Below are 20737 nucleotides of genomic sequence, written 5' to 3'. Positions count from 1 at the left end.
AAATTAATAGCCTCTATAAAAAACTATCTTTGACCAACTTAAATTAACATATCCATTAAAAAAATGTTCCACTTTATTAATATCATCTTTATGTCTAATGGAAGTCTAAAGAGAAGCAACATCACACGTTATCAATCATGTCTACTTCTCATTGTAAATTGTTTTATTATTTTAATACATCTTTCAAGTCTTTTAAATAAGAGTGACCACATATTTATGTAAGTATTTATCAATATACTGCTATAAATTTGCTGTGAGGGAATCTATTATCAGTCTACCTGGGTGGTCACGTCAGTTATAGACTTATGAATTTTTGGTAGAAAATAAAATAATAGGATCTTAGGAAATTCCAGCAACAAATATTCAGATTCCATATCATCCATCCAATATCCCTTATCATGTATGAGGTTCTCGCAAATTCTTAATTAATGTTCTCTATCCAAGATAACAATTCCTCTTCACTTGTCCGCTGCTCTAAAAATTACTTCTTGGTTAGTTTCTAAATCCCTAATTAGGTCCCTTTGTTTTTTATTATGTTAAATTATATCTCACTTTTAAAGGGCTAAATAGCGCTAAATCTAACGAGGAGTCACCCTTTCCTTAACATAGATCATTGGCTTGGGTATTAAACCCATATGTTATGGAGGACTGTGGACCATCATCATTTCCTTCCAAAAGCCAGGAAGAGTCAACAACTTCATTCCTTACTGTTGGGAAATACAACACCTGGCCACCAGGAGGAGGCAAAGACACCCCAGCCAAAGGCTTAAATATCCCTCCCACTTCCCCTATACCTCAGTCATTCTTTTTTTCCTTTCGTCACTATAGGAGGTGGCAGAGAAGTGTCAGAAGATTTTGGATAGTCCTGTAATGGGGTATGTTCCCTTCAAGAAAGGACTGGAGTTTTAAGTAATCATGTCAACCTCTCAGTGAGAGTATTGATGAAAGTTAGAGTCTGGAGATGCAAGGAAAGTTTTTCTGCGAACCCATCCAGACTGTCGCCTAACAGCTCCTGAGCAATCAGTGTTGACTAGTTTCACTGCTTGCTATTACATACTCAAGTCCATGTCAGAGCGTCGCTGCAAGACTGTCACACTTGAGAGGCTGTGCCTGTTCCTCAGCATGGATCCTGAAGGGTAAGACAGTTTTATATATACACTATTGCTATACAGGGTCACAGTGTGGCTCCTTTATGCCTCGATAGGATCAAGGGCTTCATGGAGATTATTTGAACAGCTAGGGGTTATTTATAACTGCTTTAATGTGAGAGTTTTTGTACTCATAGACCGTGTGATTTTAGCTTGGAACAAACAGGTTTCACTTTCATTTTTTGAGTGTTCCGCAGCTCATAATAGCTTAGCACCTTTTTCATAGCAAAAGAAGTCCTATCCTACGCACCACGTGACCGGGTGCGATCTTTTCATTTTCCTATGATCCTGCTGCGGACATCACTCCTAAGGAGAGCGTTTTCACAGTTAGCTGTCTGGGTATAGTAGGTGGTTAGCCATTGGGATTATAAAGGGGCTATTTTTTTAATTTGTCCTTCTGTGGATATATACTTAGCTATGGAGGACTCGAATACTACATTAGAAGGTTCCGCTCCTTCTGTAATGATTAATAATTCCTATTTATATTGTGAGGAGGCCGTAGTTTGCCGTCTGCTCAATTTTGTTCCATTTGCCTAACCACCGTTCTAAAGTCTAAGAAGGGAGACAAGTCTGCTAATACTCATAGCGCTATTAGCCCCTCTGAGCCGTCTACCTCTCAGGAATTTATGTCCCGACAGATTACTGCCCTTTCTACTCTACCCTCTCCATATGCAGTTCCCCATGGCTCAACTAATCCTCCATCTGGAGGGGGCTTTTTTCCTGTGGACTTTACCGCACAGTTACAGTCGGTGGTGTCTGGGGCCCTGAGTGCCTTACCTCCCTCTAGCAAACGTAAGAGAAAGGTTAAACATAGTTCTCATGACCTAGAGTCATCTAAATATTTATCAGCTTTAACTATTATATCCCAGCTATCCAAGGATGAGTTAACCTCTGTAGCTTTACAGGGTGAACTTTCTGAGTCTGAGACTTCAGTTTCTAAACCTCCTTCAGCTGAGGAACACTCCTTTAGATTTAAAATTGAGCATCTGCATTTTTTATTAAAGGAGGTTCCATCTACGCTAGAGGTTCCAGAGGCTAAACTACCTAAGATCCCTAAATTAGACAGGGTTTATGAAGACAGGAAGGTCCCTATGCCAGTTAAAATGGCGAACATTATTAATAACGAATGGGAAAGAATAGGAACTTTTTTTTTCCCTCGTCTACTTTTAAAAAATTATTTCCGGTCCCTGACTGTCAATTGGATTTGTGGGGCTCCATCTTTAAGGTGGATGGTGCTATTTCTATACTGGGTAAGCGTACTTCTATCCTCCCTGGAGGATAGTTCTTCTTTTAGAGAGCCTATAGATTAGAAAATGGAAACTTTTCTGAGGAAGATGTTTCAACATACAGGATTTTTATTTCAACCAGCGGTAGCTGTAGCCGCAGTTGCTGGAGCAGCTACCTACTGGTGCAACACTCTCTGTCTGCGCTCATTTAGGTGAAAACTCCCCTCGAGGATATTCAGGAGAGAATTAAAGCTCTGAATATTGCTAACTCCTTCATCTGTGACGCAAATATACAGATTATTCGCCTTAATGCTAAGACTTCTGGCTTTGAATAAACCAGAGAGCCCGCTGGGCTCTGTGGTTCAAGTCTTGGTCTACGGATATGACTTCTAAATCCAGACTTCTTTCTCTTCCTTTCAAGGGGAAGATTTTATTTGGTCCAGGGCTGGACTCCATTATTTCTATGGTTACCAGAGGGAAGGGTGCCTTCCTACCGCATGATAAGAAGAATAGGCCTTAAGGAATGGCAATCGTCTAATTTTTGTTCAAACTTCGTACAAATCACAATGACAGCAATCTTCATCCAAGTCCGAGCAGCTCTAGAGTACTTGGAAGCCGGCTCAGTCCTGGAATAAGTCCAAACAGACTAAGAAGCCCGCAGAGAACAAATCATCATGAAGGAGCAGCCCCGATCCGGGATCGGATCAAGTAGGGGGCAGACTGTCTCTTTTTTCAGACACTTGGTTCCAGGATGTACAGGACCCTTAGGTCCTGGAGGTTATATCTCAGGGATACCGGACAGGATTCAAATCTCATCCGCCCAGGGGCAGATTCCTTCTCCTCAGACTGTCACCAAGACCAGAGAAGAGGACTGCCTTTTTAGGTTGCGTACGGGATCTCTCCTCTCTAGGAGTAATTGTCCCGGTACCTACAGCAGAAAGAGGTTTGGGGTTCTATTCAAACCTTTTCGTGGTTATTAAAAAGGAGGGAACTTTTTGTCCAATTCTGGACTTAAAGTGCCTAAACAAATTCCTGAGTGTTCCCTCTTTCAAGATGTAGACAATACGGTCAATCCTTCCTCTGGTTCAGGAAGGTAAGTTTATGACCACCATAGACCTGAAGGATGCATACCTTCACGTTCCGATACATAGGGAGCATTTTCAGCTCCTAAGGTTTGCCTTTCTGGACCAGCACTTCCAGTTGATAGCTCTTCCGTTTGGCCTAGCTGCTGCACCAAGGATATTTTCGAAGGTTCTGGGGGCTCTTCTAGCCGTTGTCAGAACAGGAGGTATTGCAGTAGCGCCTTACGTGGACAATATCTTGGTACAGGCACCATCTTTTTGTCTAGCGGAAGAACACTCAGAGTCTCAGTCTTCTTCAATCACATGGATGGAAAATAAACTTGGAAAAGAGTTCTCTTACCCCAAGTACCAGGGTTAATTTCCTAGGGACAATAATAGGCTCCATATCCATTAGAATACTTTCGTCCCAGGAGGTTGGCAGAGAAGTGTCAGAAGTTTTGATAGTCTCTTATGGAGAGTAGTACTCTTCGGAAATGGGACTGGAGTTTTAAGTAGTCCTGTCAGCCTCTCGGTGAGAGTCAGGATGAAAGTTAGAGTCTGGAGATGCAGGGAGAGTCTTTCTGCAAAACCATTCCGACTGATGTTAACAGATCCACCAGCAATCAGCGTTGACGAGTTTCGCTGCCTGCTTTCTTCTTTCAAGTTCATGTCAGAAGCGATGCTACTATCTGTCACACTTGAAGGGCCATGTTCCTGTTCCACGGCGTAGATTCCGGTAAGATCTTTTTATTTTACTTTCATCATACTAAGTTTATCCGAGAGGGGCTACAACCTTTTGGGGATAACTTTAACACAGGGTCTCAGTGAGGTGCCTTTGTATCTTGGAATCAAGGGTTAATATCTCCTGAGGGGGGTTATTGAACAGGGGGTCTTTAATAATATTTGTTATTTTATTATGTCTGCTAATGTGTAGTGGCACTTATGTGTATGGCAAGTGACGCAGCCTTTACAGTCTTGCGCACTTTTCCATGGACCACACTGTACACCTTTTGACAGGGCGTGGTTACATTTTTGCTCTCCATTTCCACATTCCTGACTGTGTGGCGACGGAAAAATTTCTGGTTCACTGGTGTCTGGGTCCTAGGAGGTGGTGAGTGCCCCAGCCATTGTGGGTTTAAGATGCCATTGATATTTGTCTTATTGGTCCATTGTTTTCAGTATCCCAGTTATGGAGGATTCTTATTTTTTGGAAACAGATGTCTGATTCAGATTCTACTACTTGCGAAGAATATGAATTGGCCCGGGTAATACATGTGCATCAGTTATGTTCCGAATGCCGTTTTAGAGTGCTCCATTCCTCGGGATCGGGGATTCAGCGGTCCACTGAGTCATCCGCCTCTGGGGATTCTGTTTCTCGAGAGGCGCGTTCCCTACAACCATCCCTTACTATGCATGCAGGTGACCCAAATGCTGCTTATCCTTCTCTGGAAGGTGGCTTGTTTCCTCCGGAGGTTACGGCACGGTCCCGCATGGCCATATCCTTGGCGCTGGCTCATTTACAGCTCCCAGGAGTGTGTTTACGATATTGTCCATGTTCTGTTAACCAGGGCTCGTCAGGCCTGGGATCACTTGGTCCAGTTCAGCCTTCTGGAGGAGTGACTACCCCTGAGGCTTCAGGGGGGCAACCTTCAGGGCCAGGGTCCTTATTTGCCCTGGCGGAGGTAAGTTTTTCTTTTCGTTATAGACTGGCGCGCCTTCGTGTTCTACTGAGGCACGTTTTGGCGCTGCTGGAGGATCCCACTCTTAATGGGTTGGTGGATTCTCAGTCTTCCTCTTCAAATGGCATGCACTATTAGACATAAGGGGATGAAGTAATCTTCTTATCGTCTTCTTTTGAGTATCTTTTTCCAGTTCTGAGGTTGGGAGTATCGAATCCCTGTTGGGCTGGTCCTGCAGGAGTGTCCGTTCTTCCTGGGCGATAACCTGCGGGTTGCACTATCTTTTATGTTAATCTGGTTAGGATGGATTTTATTTGATTTTAAAGCTCATGTTTGTTATTATATTTCATTTGGAAATTTCTTCTCTGGAATGGATACTCGCGATTTTGTGGTCGCTCTGTTTTTTTCTATGTAGGTTTTTTTAAGAGTGAGGACATGTTTTCGTCGTCTGTCTGTTTGTTTATCTCTCCCTTCTAGGGGGTGACTTGTGTGGCCTTTGACAGTCCTGGGTGCCCTTTGCTTCTGGCTGATCCTGACTGGGTACAGATCCTTCTGTCTTGAGGTCTATATCAGACACGTGGCGCCTGTTGTGCCTGGCTGGTTCGGCTGGGGCACCGAGTGGTTCTCACCACTAATGGGTTGTTTTCCTTGTTTTTCATTTCAAGTTACAGCTAGCATCTAAGAGGACACAATGGTCCTTGGTTTGCTTAGAGGCATGGGGGATTGTATTCAGTCCTCATTGGCCTTTTTGATTTTAGTCAGCCGGGGCATGTTGAGATCCACTGCAACATTCCAGTTGGTTCCCGATCTCTGTGGGGACTAGCGTACCCTTTTCCCCGTAGGGGGTTGGAGGTTCGGTGGATTATATGTCCTTCATTCCGCCAGTTCCTGATAGACTTGCCTTCCGAGGCTTCCTTGGGTTTGTCCTTTTAGGATTTATTTCATGTTCATATTTCTCTTCCTTTGGGTCGAGGCTGTCTGGACTTTGTCCTGCCTTTCTTGACGGCTTTTGGCCGTTTAAGTTAGGAAGTTGAGGGCCTTGCGGCTCTTGCCACTTCCGGGAGTTAGTCGTTTCCACATTGGGGACGATAGACTGTGTTGTCTCCTTCTTTCCACTGATAGCTTTCCGCTTTGGTTCTTTCGCCAGGACTTGGGATGCTTTGCATTCTTCTCTCTTGGGTGTGGCCTACGGAAAAATAATCTAAGAGGATTATGGAGACTAGTCTGTTTCTGAACTATATTTTTGAGTGACTTTGTTCTCATAAATATTCCCTTAGTCTTTGACTTTGGGAGTGTTGTCCATTGTGCCTGGAGCTCTAGAGTGGCTGCGTGACTTGTCATTGCCTTGCTCCATTTTGGTAGGAAGTTGGTCTCCTACTAGGGGTGTTCTCTTCCCTTTTGGGCTTGGAATTTTATGAGTGAGTCCTGTACCCGGTTTCCGGGTTAGCCCAGATCACATTCCCTGTGATGTCTGCTCTGCTTCAGATGGGGTGTCTTGTGCTCCCCTGGGGGTATAGTTTATTTAAGAATGGCCTTGGGAACCGGTTCCAGGTTCTTGTTCTTATCCTTCTTTGGATGTCTGGAAACTTACGTTCCGGTGGACTGTTCAGGACAGGGTTCTTTTCTCGTATTCTTCTTGGAAGGTCTGGATATTTTATGATCCTGTTGGAATGGTTCATGACGACCCAGTGTATTCAGTGGGGGACTGTTTGCCCTTAAGGGCAGAATGTGTTTCCCTTTTTGGTGAGGGAGTTTTTCTCTGTTGCAATCAACAGTTGTGTCTGGATGATTCGTCATTCGGTCTTGGACTTTGATTCAGGCTACGGCCTCCTCATGTCATTGTGGGCATGGGTGCTGTTTTTGTCCGTTCCCTCCCCTTTGGGGGGGGGGGGGTTGGACTACCTCAGTACCGGCTGGTTCTCAGAGGTGATTTTTTTTCCCTATCTCTGGAGGGTTGTTTTCCTGCCCTGCGTGCAGGAGGTTGGAGCAAGTAACTTTTATTGCTTTTATGCATGGGGGCAGCTTACTGCGGCTCTGTGGCTTGTTCTGTTCCGACTGTTGGAGATTTAAGTCTTCCTGTTGTCAATGACAGGGGTATTGTGCCAGGACTTCCTAAGGGGGTCCATTTGCGCTCTTTCTATACCAAGTCCTAGGGGGTTCTCCGTGGGAGTGCCCTTAATTTTGGAGGAGCGGATTGGGTTGGCACCCAAGCTCTGTTGGAGGGAGTGAGCTCCTCTCCATTTTCCATTTCCCAGGAGGCTTGGGGTTTGGGATCTCCTTGTTCCCCTTGTCTATCAGAAATGCCTATAGCTGGGCTGGTCTGGTGCTCAGAGATCTGTTTGCTCTGCTAATTTAGTACTCGGGTTATGTGAGTTTTTGGTGAGTCTTCCTTAGGGGGCTCTGTTTATCTTCCATGTTCATATCTTGTGGGAAGGTTTGGCTGCATCTTTGGATGCAGATGTTCGCTTGTATGAGCTTGGAGCACGAGGCTTAGGGTTTTGGAATATTTAGATATTCTGAGCTGCTTTTCAGCGTTTTTTGGAGACCTTTGTCTTCAGGTGTCTCTAGGGTGTGGATACACTCTACTTAGGGAAGATTATCTTCTCTGTTCAGACTCCAGGATTATTGAACCCTTGGATGCTGTGCAGACTGGGGTTTGGGTCTGCCTCCGTCTGCTGGATGGTTTGGTTCTTGTTAGCTTGGCCCTGGTTTTCGGGGTTATAGCTTTGTGTCCTTGGGGCTCGTTTGTGCCCCACTTTGTGATTCATTGGTGTCCTTTATGGATGTCTTATCCGAGTCCTTTTCTTTTTGGCAGAATCTGTGTTGTAGCCCTTTCTCTAGTAAGGGGTGTGTTGTTGTGGGACCAAATAGAAAAGTATATATATATAGGGGGCGCCCTTGGATAACATCCAAACAGATAATATATGTCACACAGATTAGGCTATGATATATTTATAGGCAAACATGACAACCCATCAAATGTGAAACCATATAAAAATGTTATAATATAGTGTATTAAAACGCCATTATACCACAGTCCTAAGTAATGGTGATAGGTGTTAGTATACTCCTCAGGAACAGTATGTAGTTGTAGGTCCAGGCAGCTATCTGTAGAGGATCAGGTCACGATCCAGGTTCAGAAATCTGTAAATGACATAGGAAGACAGATGCGCCACATGGCCTAGTATTGTCTAACTATATGGAAATTCTTATGTGATATATTGCACTCACATTTGGTGAAGCACTTGTACAGTGCAGATGGAACAGGCTGGGATCAAACAGTCACCCAGCTGACTGGCCTCTAGTATAGGATCAGCAATCTCTAGATGAGGTGAAAGCAAAACAATGCCAATATGGCCTAGTATTGTATGGCTTGGTGAATAGTAGTAATAAAAGTGATATTTCACTCACGTGTGGTATAGCACCCCTCTTGGTGCAAATGTAGCAGGCTGGGATTATAACAGTCACCCAGCAGACTGGCCTCCGGTATATCAGGAGCTCCAAGGACTCGGATGGAAAATCCCCAAATTATTGTACATCAAAGGTTGTCAATATAAAAATAAAAGAATGTCAGCAAGTGGTAAGTAAAAACTTACTTTAATAAAAGTATAAAAACATGCAACGCATTTCTCAACCTCGAAATGTTGTTTCATCAGGCATAAAAAAGTTTAACAAACACTTGCTATATAAACTATACTAAATAGATTTATGACATTTAAAAATACCACATTTAGGTACAAAATTACCCAGAAAAGTTTTGTTATTCAAATTAGTGACATTATTTGTGTTGCTTAAATATATTTTGTCCCTCACTATTTTACTGGGTACCAATTTATTTTTGATAGTAGGGGTTCTCCTAAAGACTACTCTAGATTTGCTGGATATCTGATTTTTCAGAAAGGGATCATCACATATGATGGACCAATGTATGGTAATAATTCTCTTTATTTCACAGTGATGGCTACTGAAGCCAGTTATAAACAAAGGGGTATTAGATACCTACACGTAAAGTATGTATGATGCCTATAAATTTATTTTGTATTTGCACAGCCGCATGGGTGGTATTTTTCTGTTTGAGGAGTGTCATCTACTTAGCTTATGAGACAGTGGGGTGACAGCCTCCTGAGAGGATAACGGCTCATTCCACTAGAACAGTGGCTTCCTCCTGGGCTTTTAAGAACAAAGCCTCTATGGATCAAATTTGTAAAAGCCGGCTACCTGGTTTACAAGTTTGATGTGTTTGCTTCGGCTGAAGCAGCTTTTGGGAGAAAAGTTTTGCAAGCTGTGGTGCCCTCAGAATAGGGTCTGCCTCTTTTTTGTTCCCTCCCGTTATTCATTCAGTGTTCTCTGGAGTTTGGGTGTAGTTTTCCCAACAGTAAGGAATGAAGTCATGGACTCTCCCTGCCTTATGGAAGGAAAACATAATTTATGCTAACCAGATAAATTCCTTTCCTTCCTGGCAGGGAGAGTCCACGACCGGCCCGTATTTATTTTTGTTGGGCGGCTCCCTTTTTATATTATTTCACCTTTATACCCTCATGTTTCTCCTACTTTTCCTTGTTCGCTCGGCAGAATGACTGGGGGATAGAGGAAGTTTAAGGAATGAAGTCGTGGACTCTCCCTGCCAGGAAGGAACGGAATTTATCTGGTAAGCATTAATTATGTTTTTATGAAAGAAAACAAAATGTATACTTGCCTAATAAATTCTTTTCTTTTGGAGCGAGGATGGTCCACAGGCCCCGCCCGTTTACATTTTTGGGCGACAGTTCTAATGACAAGTCTACAGACCCTTGTCTTTCATAACTATATGTTTCCTATTCTCTACTCGGCTATAATTTAACCTCTATTGCACTCAAACGATCGCGTTTACTTTCAACTTGTAATAAGAGCAAAAAACCTGATGTGCACCATCATCTCCAAAAAAAACCTTACCGCTCGCGCGTAACTGTTGGCGCATCACTCGTAATCTGGTCCTTTGAGTTTAATGTTGCTTTAACCTTTTCCCCCTTACTATTAAAATATAATGATACTCCCCTCTTATCAGTAATGTATATTATACTATTTTATGAGATTGTGATGGGAGACTATCGCCTAGATCATGAGTTTGGCGTTAGCCTTAAAAAGCAGCGTTGAGCGGTCCCAACGCTGCTTTTTAACGCCCGCTGGTATTACGAGTCTGACAGGTACAGGTGTACCGCTCACTTTTCTTCCGCGACTCGAGGCTACCGCAAATCCCCCGACGGTATTACGAGTCTTGGAAGAAGTGAGCGGTAGACCCTCTCCTGACCAGACTCCTACCGCATTTAAAAGTCAGTAGTTAAGAGTTTTATGGGCTAACGCCGGAACATAAAGCTCTTAACTAAAGTGCTAAAAAGTACACTAACACCCATAAACTACCTATTAACCCCTAAACCGAGGCCCCCCCACATTGCAAACACTAAATTAAAAATATCTAACCCCTAATCTGCCGACCGGACATCGCTGCCACCTACATTATACCTATGAACCCCTAATCTGCTGCCCCTAACATTGCCGACACCTACATTATATTTATTAACCCCTAATCTGCCGCCCCCAACGTCGCCGCCACCTACCTACAATTATTAACCCCTAATCTGCCAACCGGACATCGCCGCCACTTTAATAAATGTATTAACCCCTAAACCACCGTACTCCCGCCTCGCAAACACTAGTTACATTTTATTAACCACTAATCTGCCCACCCCAACGTCGCCGACACCTACCTACATTAATTAAGCCCTAATCATCCGACCCCAACGTCGCCGCTACTATAATAAATTTATTAACCCCTAAACCTAAGTCTAACCCTAACCATAAACCCCCCTAATTATAATATAATTTAAATTATACGAAATTCATTTAACATAATTAAATAAATTAATCCTATTTAAAACTAAATACTTACCGATAAAATAAACCATAAGATACCTACAATATAACTAATAGTTACATAGTAGCTAGTTTAGGATTTATATTTATTTTTCAGGCAACTTTGTATTTATTTTAACTAGGTAGAATAGTTATTAAATAGTTATTAACTATTTAATAACTACCTAGCTAAAATAAGTACAAAATTACCTGTAAAATAAACCCTAACCTAAGTTACAATTACACCTAACACTACACTATCATTACACTAATTACCTAAACTACCTACAATTAATTACAATTAAATTAAATAAACTAAATTACGGAAAACCCCCCACTAAATTACAGAAAATAAAAAAGAATTACAAGAAATTTAAACTAATTACACCTAATCTAATCCCCCTAATAAAATAAAAAAGCCCCCCAAAATAATAAAATTTCCCTACCCTATACTAAATTAAAAATATCCCTTAAAAGGGCCTTTTGCGGGGCATTGCCCCAAATTAATAAGCTCTTTTACCTGTAAAATAAAAATACAATACCCCCCCCAACATTACAACCCACCACCCACACACCCCTACTCTAAAACCCACCCAATCCCCCCTTAAAAAAACCTAACACTAACCCCATGAAGATCACCCTACCTTGAGCTGTCTTCACCCAGCCGGGCACAAGTGGTCCTCCAGAGGGTCCGAAGTCTTCATCCAATCGGGGCAGAATAGGACGGCAGAAGGCTTCATCCAGGCTGCATCTTCTATCTTCATCCTTCCGGAGCGGAGCGGGTCCATCTTCAAGCCAGCCAACGTGGAGCATCCTCTTCAAACGAAGTCCTAACGAAGAATGAAGGTTCCTTTAAATAACGTCATCCAAGATGGCGTCCCTTGAATTCCGATTGGCTGATAGAATCCTATCTGCCACTCGGAATTAAGGTAGGAAAAATCCTATTGGCTGATGTAATCAGCCAATCGGATTGAAGTTCAATCCGATTGGCTGATCCAATCAGCCAATAGGATTGACCTTGCATTCTATTGGCTTTTCCAATCAGCCAAAAGAATGCGAGGTCAATCCTATTGGCTTATAGCATCAGCCAATAGGATTTTTCCTACCTTAATTCCGATTGGCTGATAGGATTCTATAAGCCAATCGGAATTCAAGGGACGCCATCTTCGATGACATCATTTAAAGGAACCTTCATTCTTCGTTAGGACTTCGTTTGAAGAGGATGCTCCGCGTCGGCTGGAATGAAGATGGACCCGCTCCGCTCCGGAAGGATAAAGATAGAAGATGCAGCCTGGATGAAGCCTTCTGCCGTCTGGAGGACCTCTTCTGCCCCGATCGGATGAAGACTTCGGACCCTCTGGAGGACAACTTGTGCCCGACTGGGTGAAGACGGCTCAAGGTAGGGTGATCTTCAGGGGGTTAGTGTTAGGTTTTTTTAAGAGGGGATTGGGTGGGTTTTAGAGTAGGGGTGTGTGGGTGGTGGGTTGTAATGTTGGGGGGGTATTGTATTTTTATTTTACAGGTAAAAGAGCTGATTACTTTGGGGCAATGCCCCGCAAAAGGCCCTTTTAAGGGCTATTTGTAATTTAGTATAGGGTAGGGAAATTTTATTGTTTTGGGGGGCTTTTTTATTTTATTAGGGTGATTAGGTGTAATTAGTTTAAAATTCTTGTAATTCTTTTTTTATTTTCTGTAATTTAGTGGGGGGGGGGGGGTTTCCCGTAATTTAGTTTATTTAATTGTAATTAATTGTTGGTAGTTTAGGTAATTAGTTTAATGATAGTGTCGTGTTAGGTGTAATTGTAACTTAGGTTAGGGTTTATTTTACAGGTAATTTTGTACTTATTTTAGCTAGGTAGTTATTAAATAGTTAATAACTATTTAATAACTATTCTACCTAGTTAAAATAAATACAAAGTTGCCTGTAAAATAAATATAAATCCTAAGTTAGCTACAATGTAACTATTAGTTAATTAAATTAAATTATATTTAAGCTAGGGTGGGTTAGGGTTAGGGTTAGACTTAGGTTTAGGGGTTAATAACTTTATTATAGTGGCGGCAACGTTGGCAATGGCAGATTAGGGGTTAATAAATTTAATATAGTTGCGGCAACGTTGGGGGGGCAGATTAGGGGTTAATAAATATAATGTAGGTGTCGGCGATGTTGGGGGCGGCAGATTAGTTGTTAATAGTATAATGCAGGTGGCGACGATGTTGGGGGCGGCAGATTAGGGATTAATAAGTGTAATATTAGGGGTGTTTAGACTCGGGTTCATGTTAGGGTGTTAGGTGTAGACATAACTTTTATTTCCCCATAGGAAACAATGGGGGCTGCGTTAGGAGCTGAACGCTGCTTTTTTGCAGGTGTTAGATTTTTTTTAACCCAGCTCAGCCCCATTGTTTCCTATGGGGAAATCGTGCACAAGCACGTTTTGACAGCTTACCGCTACTGTAAGCAACGCTGGTATCAAGGTGAGATGTGGAGCTAAATTTAGCTCAACGCTCACTTTTCTGAGGCTAACGCCGGCTTAAAGAACACTCGTAATACCAGCGTTGGCTTAAGGGAGCGGTAAGAAAAAAAAAGAGTGTTAGCCCCGTAAGCCTTACCGAAAAAAACTTGTGATCTAGCCGTATGTATCTCTGATGCTAGGCTAGTTCACTTTGTACTATAATGTTGCTGCCTTGACAAAATTGGATTGTTCTAAAAATGTAGGAAGTTAAAGAAATTATGGTTTTAATACAGTTGAAACCCCAGTGTGTAAGACAAAATAAGCCTTTTCATTTTAGAATGTATTGTTACCACTTAGATCACATTAAAGTATTGTTCCTTTCCTATTTTTATTCTGTATGAAGAAGTACTACACCTGGGGGAGCAGAAAAGTTAGAAGCAAAATGTTGTTTGTCTGGATTCGCAGTTAGTTGATATTTATTTTTTACAGACAAGTCTCAGGGAATTTACCCAGCAGATGATGGAAATATTGCTGTATAAAAGTGAAAGATTTTCTTCCTAAATGGAAAGAGTCCACAGCTGCATTCATTACTTCTGGGAAATAAGAACCTGGCCACCAGGAGGAGGCAAAGACACCCCAACCAAAGGCTTAAATACTCCTCCCACTTCCCTCATTCCCCAGTCATTCTTTGCCTTTTGTCCCAGGAGGTTGGCAGAGAAGTGTCAGAAGTTTTTGTCTCTTATGGAGAGTAGTACTCTTCTACATGGGACGGGAGCTTTAAGTAATCCTATCAGTCTCTCAGTGAGGTCCTGGATGAAAGTTAGAGTCCGGAGATGCAGGGAGAGTCTTTCTGCAAAACCATCCCGACTCATATTAACAGCTCCACTAGCAATCGGCGCCTGCTTTCTTTTCTCAAGTCTATGGCGGAGGCGCTGTTACTATTCATCACACTTGATCTGCTTATGTGTAGTGTTAACTGGGCTCTTGGCTAGAACATAAAGGCCTTTGGTAGTGACGCAATCTTATGGTTGGGTCGTTCTGGTCTTCCATTTCCGCATTTCTGACCGTGTGGCGACTGAAAAATTAGTCTGCTAGTGTCTGGTTCTAGGAGGTGGTGAGTGCCCCAGCCATTGTGGGTGTCAGGTGCTGTTTAAGTTTTTTTTCTTTAATCCATATTATTTAATTCTCTATCTAGTTATGGAGGATTCTGATGCTGAGTCTATTCAAATTTCAGATTCAGATTCTTCGACTTGTGAAGAATGCGAATTGGCCCCGTTGACACAAGTCACTCAGTTATGTTTGATATGCCGTATTAGAGCACCCTGTTCTTCGGGACATTACTACATGTTCTGGTACTTGAGTTGTACTGTCACTTTGGTAACCTACGTGTAAATGATGTCACGGTTATATTAAAAAAATAAAAAATAAAGGAAAAGTAAAGTCACAAACTTGCATGGTTTAGATAGAGCATGCAGTTTTAAACAACTTTTCATTTAAGCAAAATTATACACTAACGCTGTGTAGCAATGTGCATAGTATAATTTAAAGGATATAGTCCAATCTTTAAATCTATGTGAATATCCAAATGACCTCAAAAGATAAGGACTCCTTGAAAAAGCCAAAGGAACTATTGGTAAAACGTACATCGGACATACTTTTAACCAGACTATATCAGAAACGGGGACATTGCACTACCTAATGTTAGTTCCAAGATCAGGTGTGAATGCTGAGTTGTGTCTGATTTCTTTCCTTACCGTAGAACTGCAGATTGTTTATTCTTGTCTTGTATATCCTCTATGCCAAGTCGGTTTGTTTTTTTAATGTTTTAAATCTTCAACTTGCAAGTCTCGGCTGCAGTTCATTCTCGATGAGATTTGATGAAATGCACACCTCAGTGATTAAAGGGACACTGAATCCAAATTTTTTTCTTTCGTGATTCACATAGAGCATGCAATTTTAAGCAACTTTCTAATTTACTCCTATTATCAAATTCTCTTAATTCTATTGGTATCTTTATTTGAAAAGCAAGAATGTAAGTTTAGATGCCGGCCCATTTTTGGTGAACAACTTGGGTTGTTCTTGCTGATTGGTGGATAAATTTACCCACCAATAAACAAGTGCTGTCCATGGCTCCTTAGCTTAGATGCCTTCTTTTTCAAATAAAGATATCAAGAGAATGAAAGAAAAATGATAATAGGAGTAAATTAGACAGTTGCTTTAAATTGCAAGCTCTATCTGAATCATAGATGGGTTCAGTGTCCCTTTAACTAACTAAGTTCCTTTAACTAAGTTCCTGTCTGCTGCACCTGTTACATATACTAAACAGAACTTCACTATTGCAATTTTTCTCCCTTTCCTTTTGAGGTCACTTGGATCTTAGATTGAAACATTGGATTATAGCCTTTAAATGATAAAATACACATTGTTACACGGTTAGTGTATCATTTTGCTTTTGTAACTTTTTATTATTTTCATGCGCACTCATTTTACTTCTATTTTTAAATTAGCTTTGTCCTTTGTTGAAGAGTAAACCTTGGTAGTTCGGCAGCAGCAATGCACTACTGGGAGCTTGCATCCCTATGCTTTTTTGTAATTGGCTCTCCAAATGGTTTCCCAGTAGGGCATTGCTGCCGCTGAGCTTACTTTTCAATTAAAGGGACAGTCTAGTCCAAAACAAACTTTCATTATTCAGATAGAGAATGTAATTTTAAAGAATTTTCCAATTTACTTCTATCACCAATTTTGCTTTGTTCTTTTGGTATTTTTAGTTGAAAGCTAAATCTAGGAGGTTCATATGCTAATTTCTAAGCCCTTGATGGCCGCCTCTTAGCTCAGGGCATTTTTACAGTTTTTCACCACTAGAGGGTGTTAGTTCATGTGTTTCATATAGATAACACTGTGCTCACGCACGTGGAGTTCCTAAGAGCCCGCACTGATTGGTTAAAATGCAAGTCTGTCAAAAGAACTGAAATAAGGGGCAGTTTGCAGAGGCTTAGATACAAGATAATCACAGAGGTAAAAAGTGTATTAATATAACTGTGTTGGTTATGCAAAACTGGGGAATGGGTAATAAAGGGATTATCTATCTTTTAAAACAATAAATATTCTGGTGTAGACTGTCCCTTTTAAGGATACCAAGAGAATGAAGCAAATTTAATAACGGAAGTAAAATTGAAAGTTGTTTTAAATTGTATGTTCTTTTTAAAACATTAACATTTACTTTTGGCTACTGTCCCTTTAACCCCTTAATGACCATGACATACCCTGTACATCGCTGGTCGTAACTTTTTTTTTTTGGCCAATAATAATCCAGCAGCAAGACCACGCTATTATGATCTCCCTCCCTTTTGCATGCCGGCTAAAATAGTCTCGCTTTCAAAAATGTAAGCCCCATTAAAAGACCAGCGATGTACAGGGTACGTCGCTGGTCGTTCAGAGGTTAATAAAACAACATACTTTTTTGATAGACTGTTTTTTGCAACTTTATTCAGCTTTAATGTACAAAAGATTTGCCATGAAATATTTGCAGATTTTCCATTTATATTAATGAACACCTTATGATATAGATATATTGAAGGTCCTGTACCCAATTTATATGATTCATATTCCTCAAATGATATAGTATGCTGAAGCTCTGTTCCTGGATTTTATGTTTGTATTAATTATTTATAGTCTAACCCCTCTGTGACCCGTTCTTTGTATGTATTGCTTTGCATGTAGATGGCAGCACAGAAGCTAAAGCCTGTTGGCCGCATTAAGTTCTACATATCCAGCCGCACAGACTCCGGTGTCCATGCAATCTGCAACTCTGCGCATGTAGACATTGAGAGGGCAGCAGGGAAGACCCCATTTTCTGAGACCGTTCTGGAGCAAGCGTTGAATCATCACCTGATACCTGAACCCATCCGGTGAGCAGAATATTAAACAGAATATGTTGGGGCTTTATACATGAATGGTTATAAATGGCCTCTATGGATTCTTCCAGGAAAGTAAATGTAAATGAATTAAAGGGATAGAAATGTAAAATTTGAAATGTGCACAAGTGCATTTCATTTTAAATAGAAGCATTTTTGCAATATATTTCTACTGGCATAAAAAGCTTCTAGTAAAACTTATTACTGGTGGCATACACACATATGCTGTGAGAGCCCGTGCACCACTAATCGAATACCACACCTTTACAGAGAGTCAGCAGTGGCTTATATGACACAAATGAAGTCTTCACTGGCACAATAAACACCAGTGCCAGCTTTGTGAGCAGGAATAATGTTACAGTGCTCTCCACAGAAAAATGCCAGCCGGGTGGCATCATGAAGTAGCCAGGTGGGGGCAGTGTAATATTTTCTAATATTATATCATTTTTAGCTATCCAAAGCACAAATTAATTACATAATTTAACATAAATGTTTAATGATAATTTGTGTAATAAAAATTGAACATTTTTTAAATAGTGGCTAAATTTAACTTAATATTGGTTAAACTTTTAGCCTGGGTGGTCAGTAAAATCAGCCTGGTGGTGCATCCGCTAAAAAGGTCCAGGGGAGGACTCTGATTACTGGGGCACAAAGCATATGTGCGTATGTCACTGAAAAACAGTAATAACTTTTACTAGAAGCATTTGCTAATGGATGTATATTAGAAAGATGCTTCTATTTGAAACTGAAATGCACCTATTTGCATTTCAATTTGACCTTTCTATCACTTTAAGCAACTGAGATGTTACATTTGTTTAGTCCAGCCCAGTTACATCCTTGGGAACCAATGCTCTTGAACATATTTTACCATACGTGTATATTCTGTGACAGGCTCCTCCTATTAGTCCTTTTAAGTAGCCCAGGAGCAGGCCACGTGTGTGTTCACCAATCTTATTAAAGGATTACTTTCTGTTATAATTTTTAAGCTAAACAACTAACATATTAAAGTTAATAAACATTAATTAAAACCTACTGACGTATATTTTCTCCAAAACAAAGTTTCATAACGTTCTAAAAGTTATATCTTTTATTCGCCGATGATGTCACGTTATCCTGCCCACTATTTGCAGCACTGAGTGTTCAAAATACTTAAACCAATAACTGTGTTTAAAGCGCCATTTTGAAACCTAGGTATTGTAAACGGATTGGTACAGAGCAAAGGATACCCACGGAGTGGATTTGGAAAACAATTAAATTTGCAGACAAGATTTCTGATATATGGTAGAGATATGTTAATGAAATGCTATTGATAAAAAGCGTATTTGGGGTAGTTAGTTAGTAACAGGCATAGAAAATATTTACTTTCAGTGGCCCTTTAAGGTTTACACACACCGGCAGTGCATAAGCATTTTATTGATGGTATGCAAATTTCTTAGACCTTGAAGACTGCCTCTAATCTGAATGCATTTTGACCACTAGAGGGCATTAGTTCATGTGTTTCATAAAGATAAGATTGAGCTCATGCATGTGAAGTTACCCTTGAGATAGCACTGATTGGCTAAAATTCAAGTCTGTCAAAATAACTGAAATAAGGGGTCAGTTTGCAGAGGCTTAGATACAAGGTAATCACAGAGGTAAAAAGTGTATTTCTATAACATTGTTGGTTATGCAAAACTGGGGAATAGGTAATAAAGGGATTATCTTTCTTTTTAAACAACAAAAATTCTGGTGTTGATTGTCCCTTTAAACATACCTTCTACTTAATTAAAAAAGGGAGTTTGGAGTTCACACAAGTGACTTACATCGTTGTAAGGTTGTGATTGGCAATCTAAAGAACATGTGCCATGTCTGACGTGCTGTGTTATTTTGCATGGCACATAACTGCCAAATGTAGTGTTGCTGACCTCCCCTGTACTGACAAGGATCTGTAATCTGAGTGCTGCTGTACTCAGGCAGTGTAAGCAAATTACTGTAGAGCTAGGGTTTCAATCTGAGTACTAATGTGGGGGTGACAGAGAGATTTCAAGGGCCTGGGGTCCATTCTGATGTCCAATATAGGGTGCAGGACCCTTGCATACCTTGCCTGAGTGCAGCAGCGCTGTAAAAGGAAGATAGCTGACTCCTTAAGTGAAATTGCTACTGTCACATGTCATCTGTGCTGTGAGACTGATATTGGCATAGGGCTCGCAGATGGGGACTAAATGTCAGGTGTTTATTCAGAGTGCTGATATTGTGGCCACCCTTGCCTGCAAGAAGCAGCACTGCAAGCAGAGCTCAGTCTCCTTGCTGGTTATGTGACATTGTTGCTGTTATTTTTTCCCTGCAAGACTTGTACTGTCAGACGAATATGAGCAGGGAGGGGGCTTCAGGGCTCAGGAGTCCGATTTAAAGGGACAGTCTGCACCAGAATGTTTATTGTTTAAAAAGATAGATAATCCCTTTATTACCCATTCCCCAGTTTTGCATAACCAACACAGTTATATTAATACACTTTTTACCTCTGTGATTACCTTGTAGCTAAGCCTCTGCAGACTTCCACCTTATTTCAGTTCTTTTGATAGACTTGCATTTTAGCCAATTAGTGCTGACTCCTAGGTATCTCCACAGACGTGAGCACAATGTTATCTATATGAAACACATGAACTAACGTCCTCTAGTTGTGAAAAACTGTCAAAATGCATTCAGATAAGAAACAGCCTTCAACGGCTAAGAAATTAGCATATGAGCCTACCTAGGTTTAGCTTTCAACAAAGAAAACAAAGAGAACAAGCAAAGTTGATAAAAGTAAATTGAAAAGTTGTTTAAAATTGCATGCCCTATCTAAATCATGAAAGTTTATTTGTGACTAGACTGTCCCTTTAAGTACTGATAGAGCTGACAGAGGAGGTAGATGGGCAAGAATCTCATTGACCAGGGGACTAAGCTGTGGTCTAATTTGGGTGTTTGACTGACAGGAGCATTTTAAAGAAACTGATACTCTGATGCACTCTTAGCACTCGCAAAACCTTGTCTACTCCTGTTGTAGGGAATAGATTTTAATGCACATTTAGCATCAAAAAAACATAATTTATTTAAGAACTTACCTGATAAATTCATTTCTTTCATATTGGCAAGAGTCCATGAGCTAGTGATGTATGGGATATACAATCCTACCAGGAGGGGCAAAGTTTCCCAAACCTAAAAATGCCTATAAATACACCCCTTACCACACCCACAATTCAGTTTTACGAATAGCCAAGTAGTGGGGTGATAAAAAAAGGTGTAAAAAGCATCAACAAAGGAATTTGGAAATAATTGTGCTTTTATACAAAAAAATCATAACGACCATTAAAAAGGGGTGGGCCTCATGGCCAATATGAAAGAAATGAAT

The 20737-nt window shown here is 40.9% G+C and overlaps 1 protein-coding gene across 1 annotated transcript in view; it reads left to right on the top strand.

Annotated features, from left to right (window-relative positions):
* The window catches only part of PUSL1 (pseudouridine synthase like 1), a 361696-nt gene that overhangs the window by 170030 nt on the left and 170929 nt on the right, over nucleotides 1-20737 (top strand). Inside the window, exon 2 of the mRNA XM_053690975.1 lies at nucleotides 17174-17361. Coding sequence (XP_053546950.1) covers nucleotides 17174-17361 — 188 coding nt within the window. The remainder of the gene's footprint in view (nucleotides 1-17173; nucleotides 17362-20737) is intronic.

This window comes from Bombina bombina, chromosome 8, assembly GCF_027579735.1.
Source record: "Bombina bombina isolate aBomBom1 chromosome 8, aBomBom1.pri, whole genome shotgun sequence".
Classification (NCBI taxonomy): Eukaryota; Metazoa; Chordata; class Amphibia; order Anura; family Bombinatoridae; genus Bombina; species Bombina bombina.
Note: the sequence above shows the minus strand (reverse complement) of the source record. Positions and strands in the feature narration are given on the sequence as shown.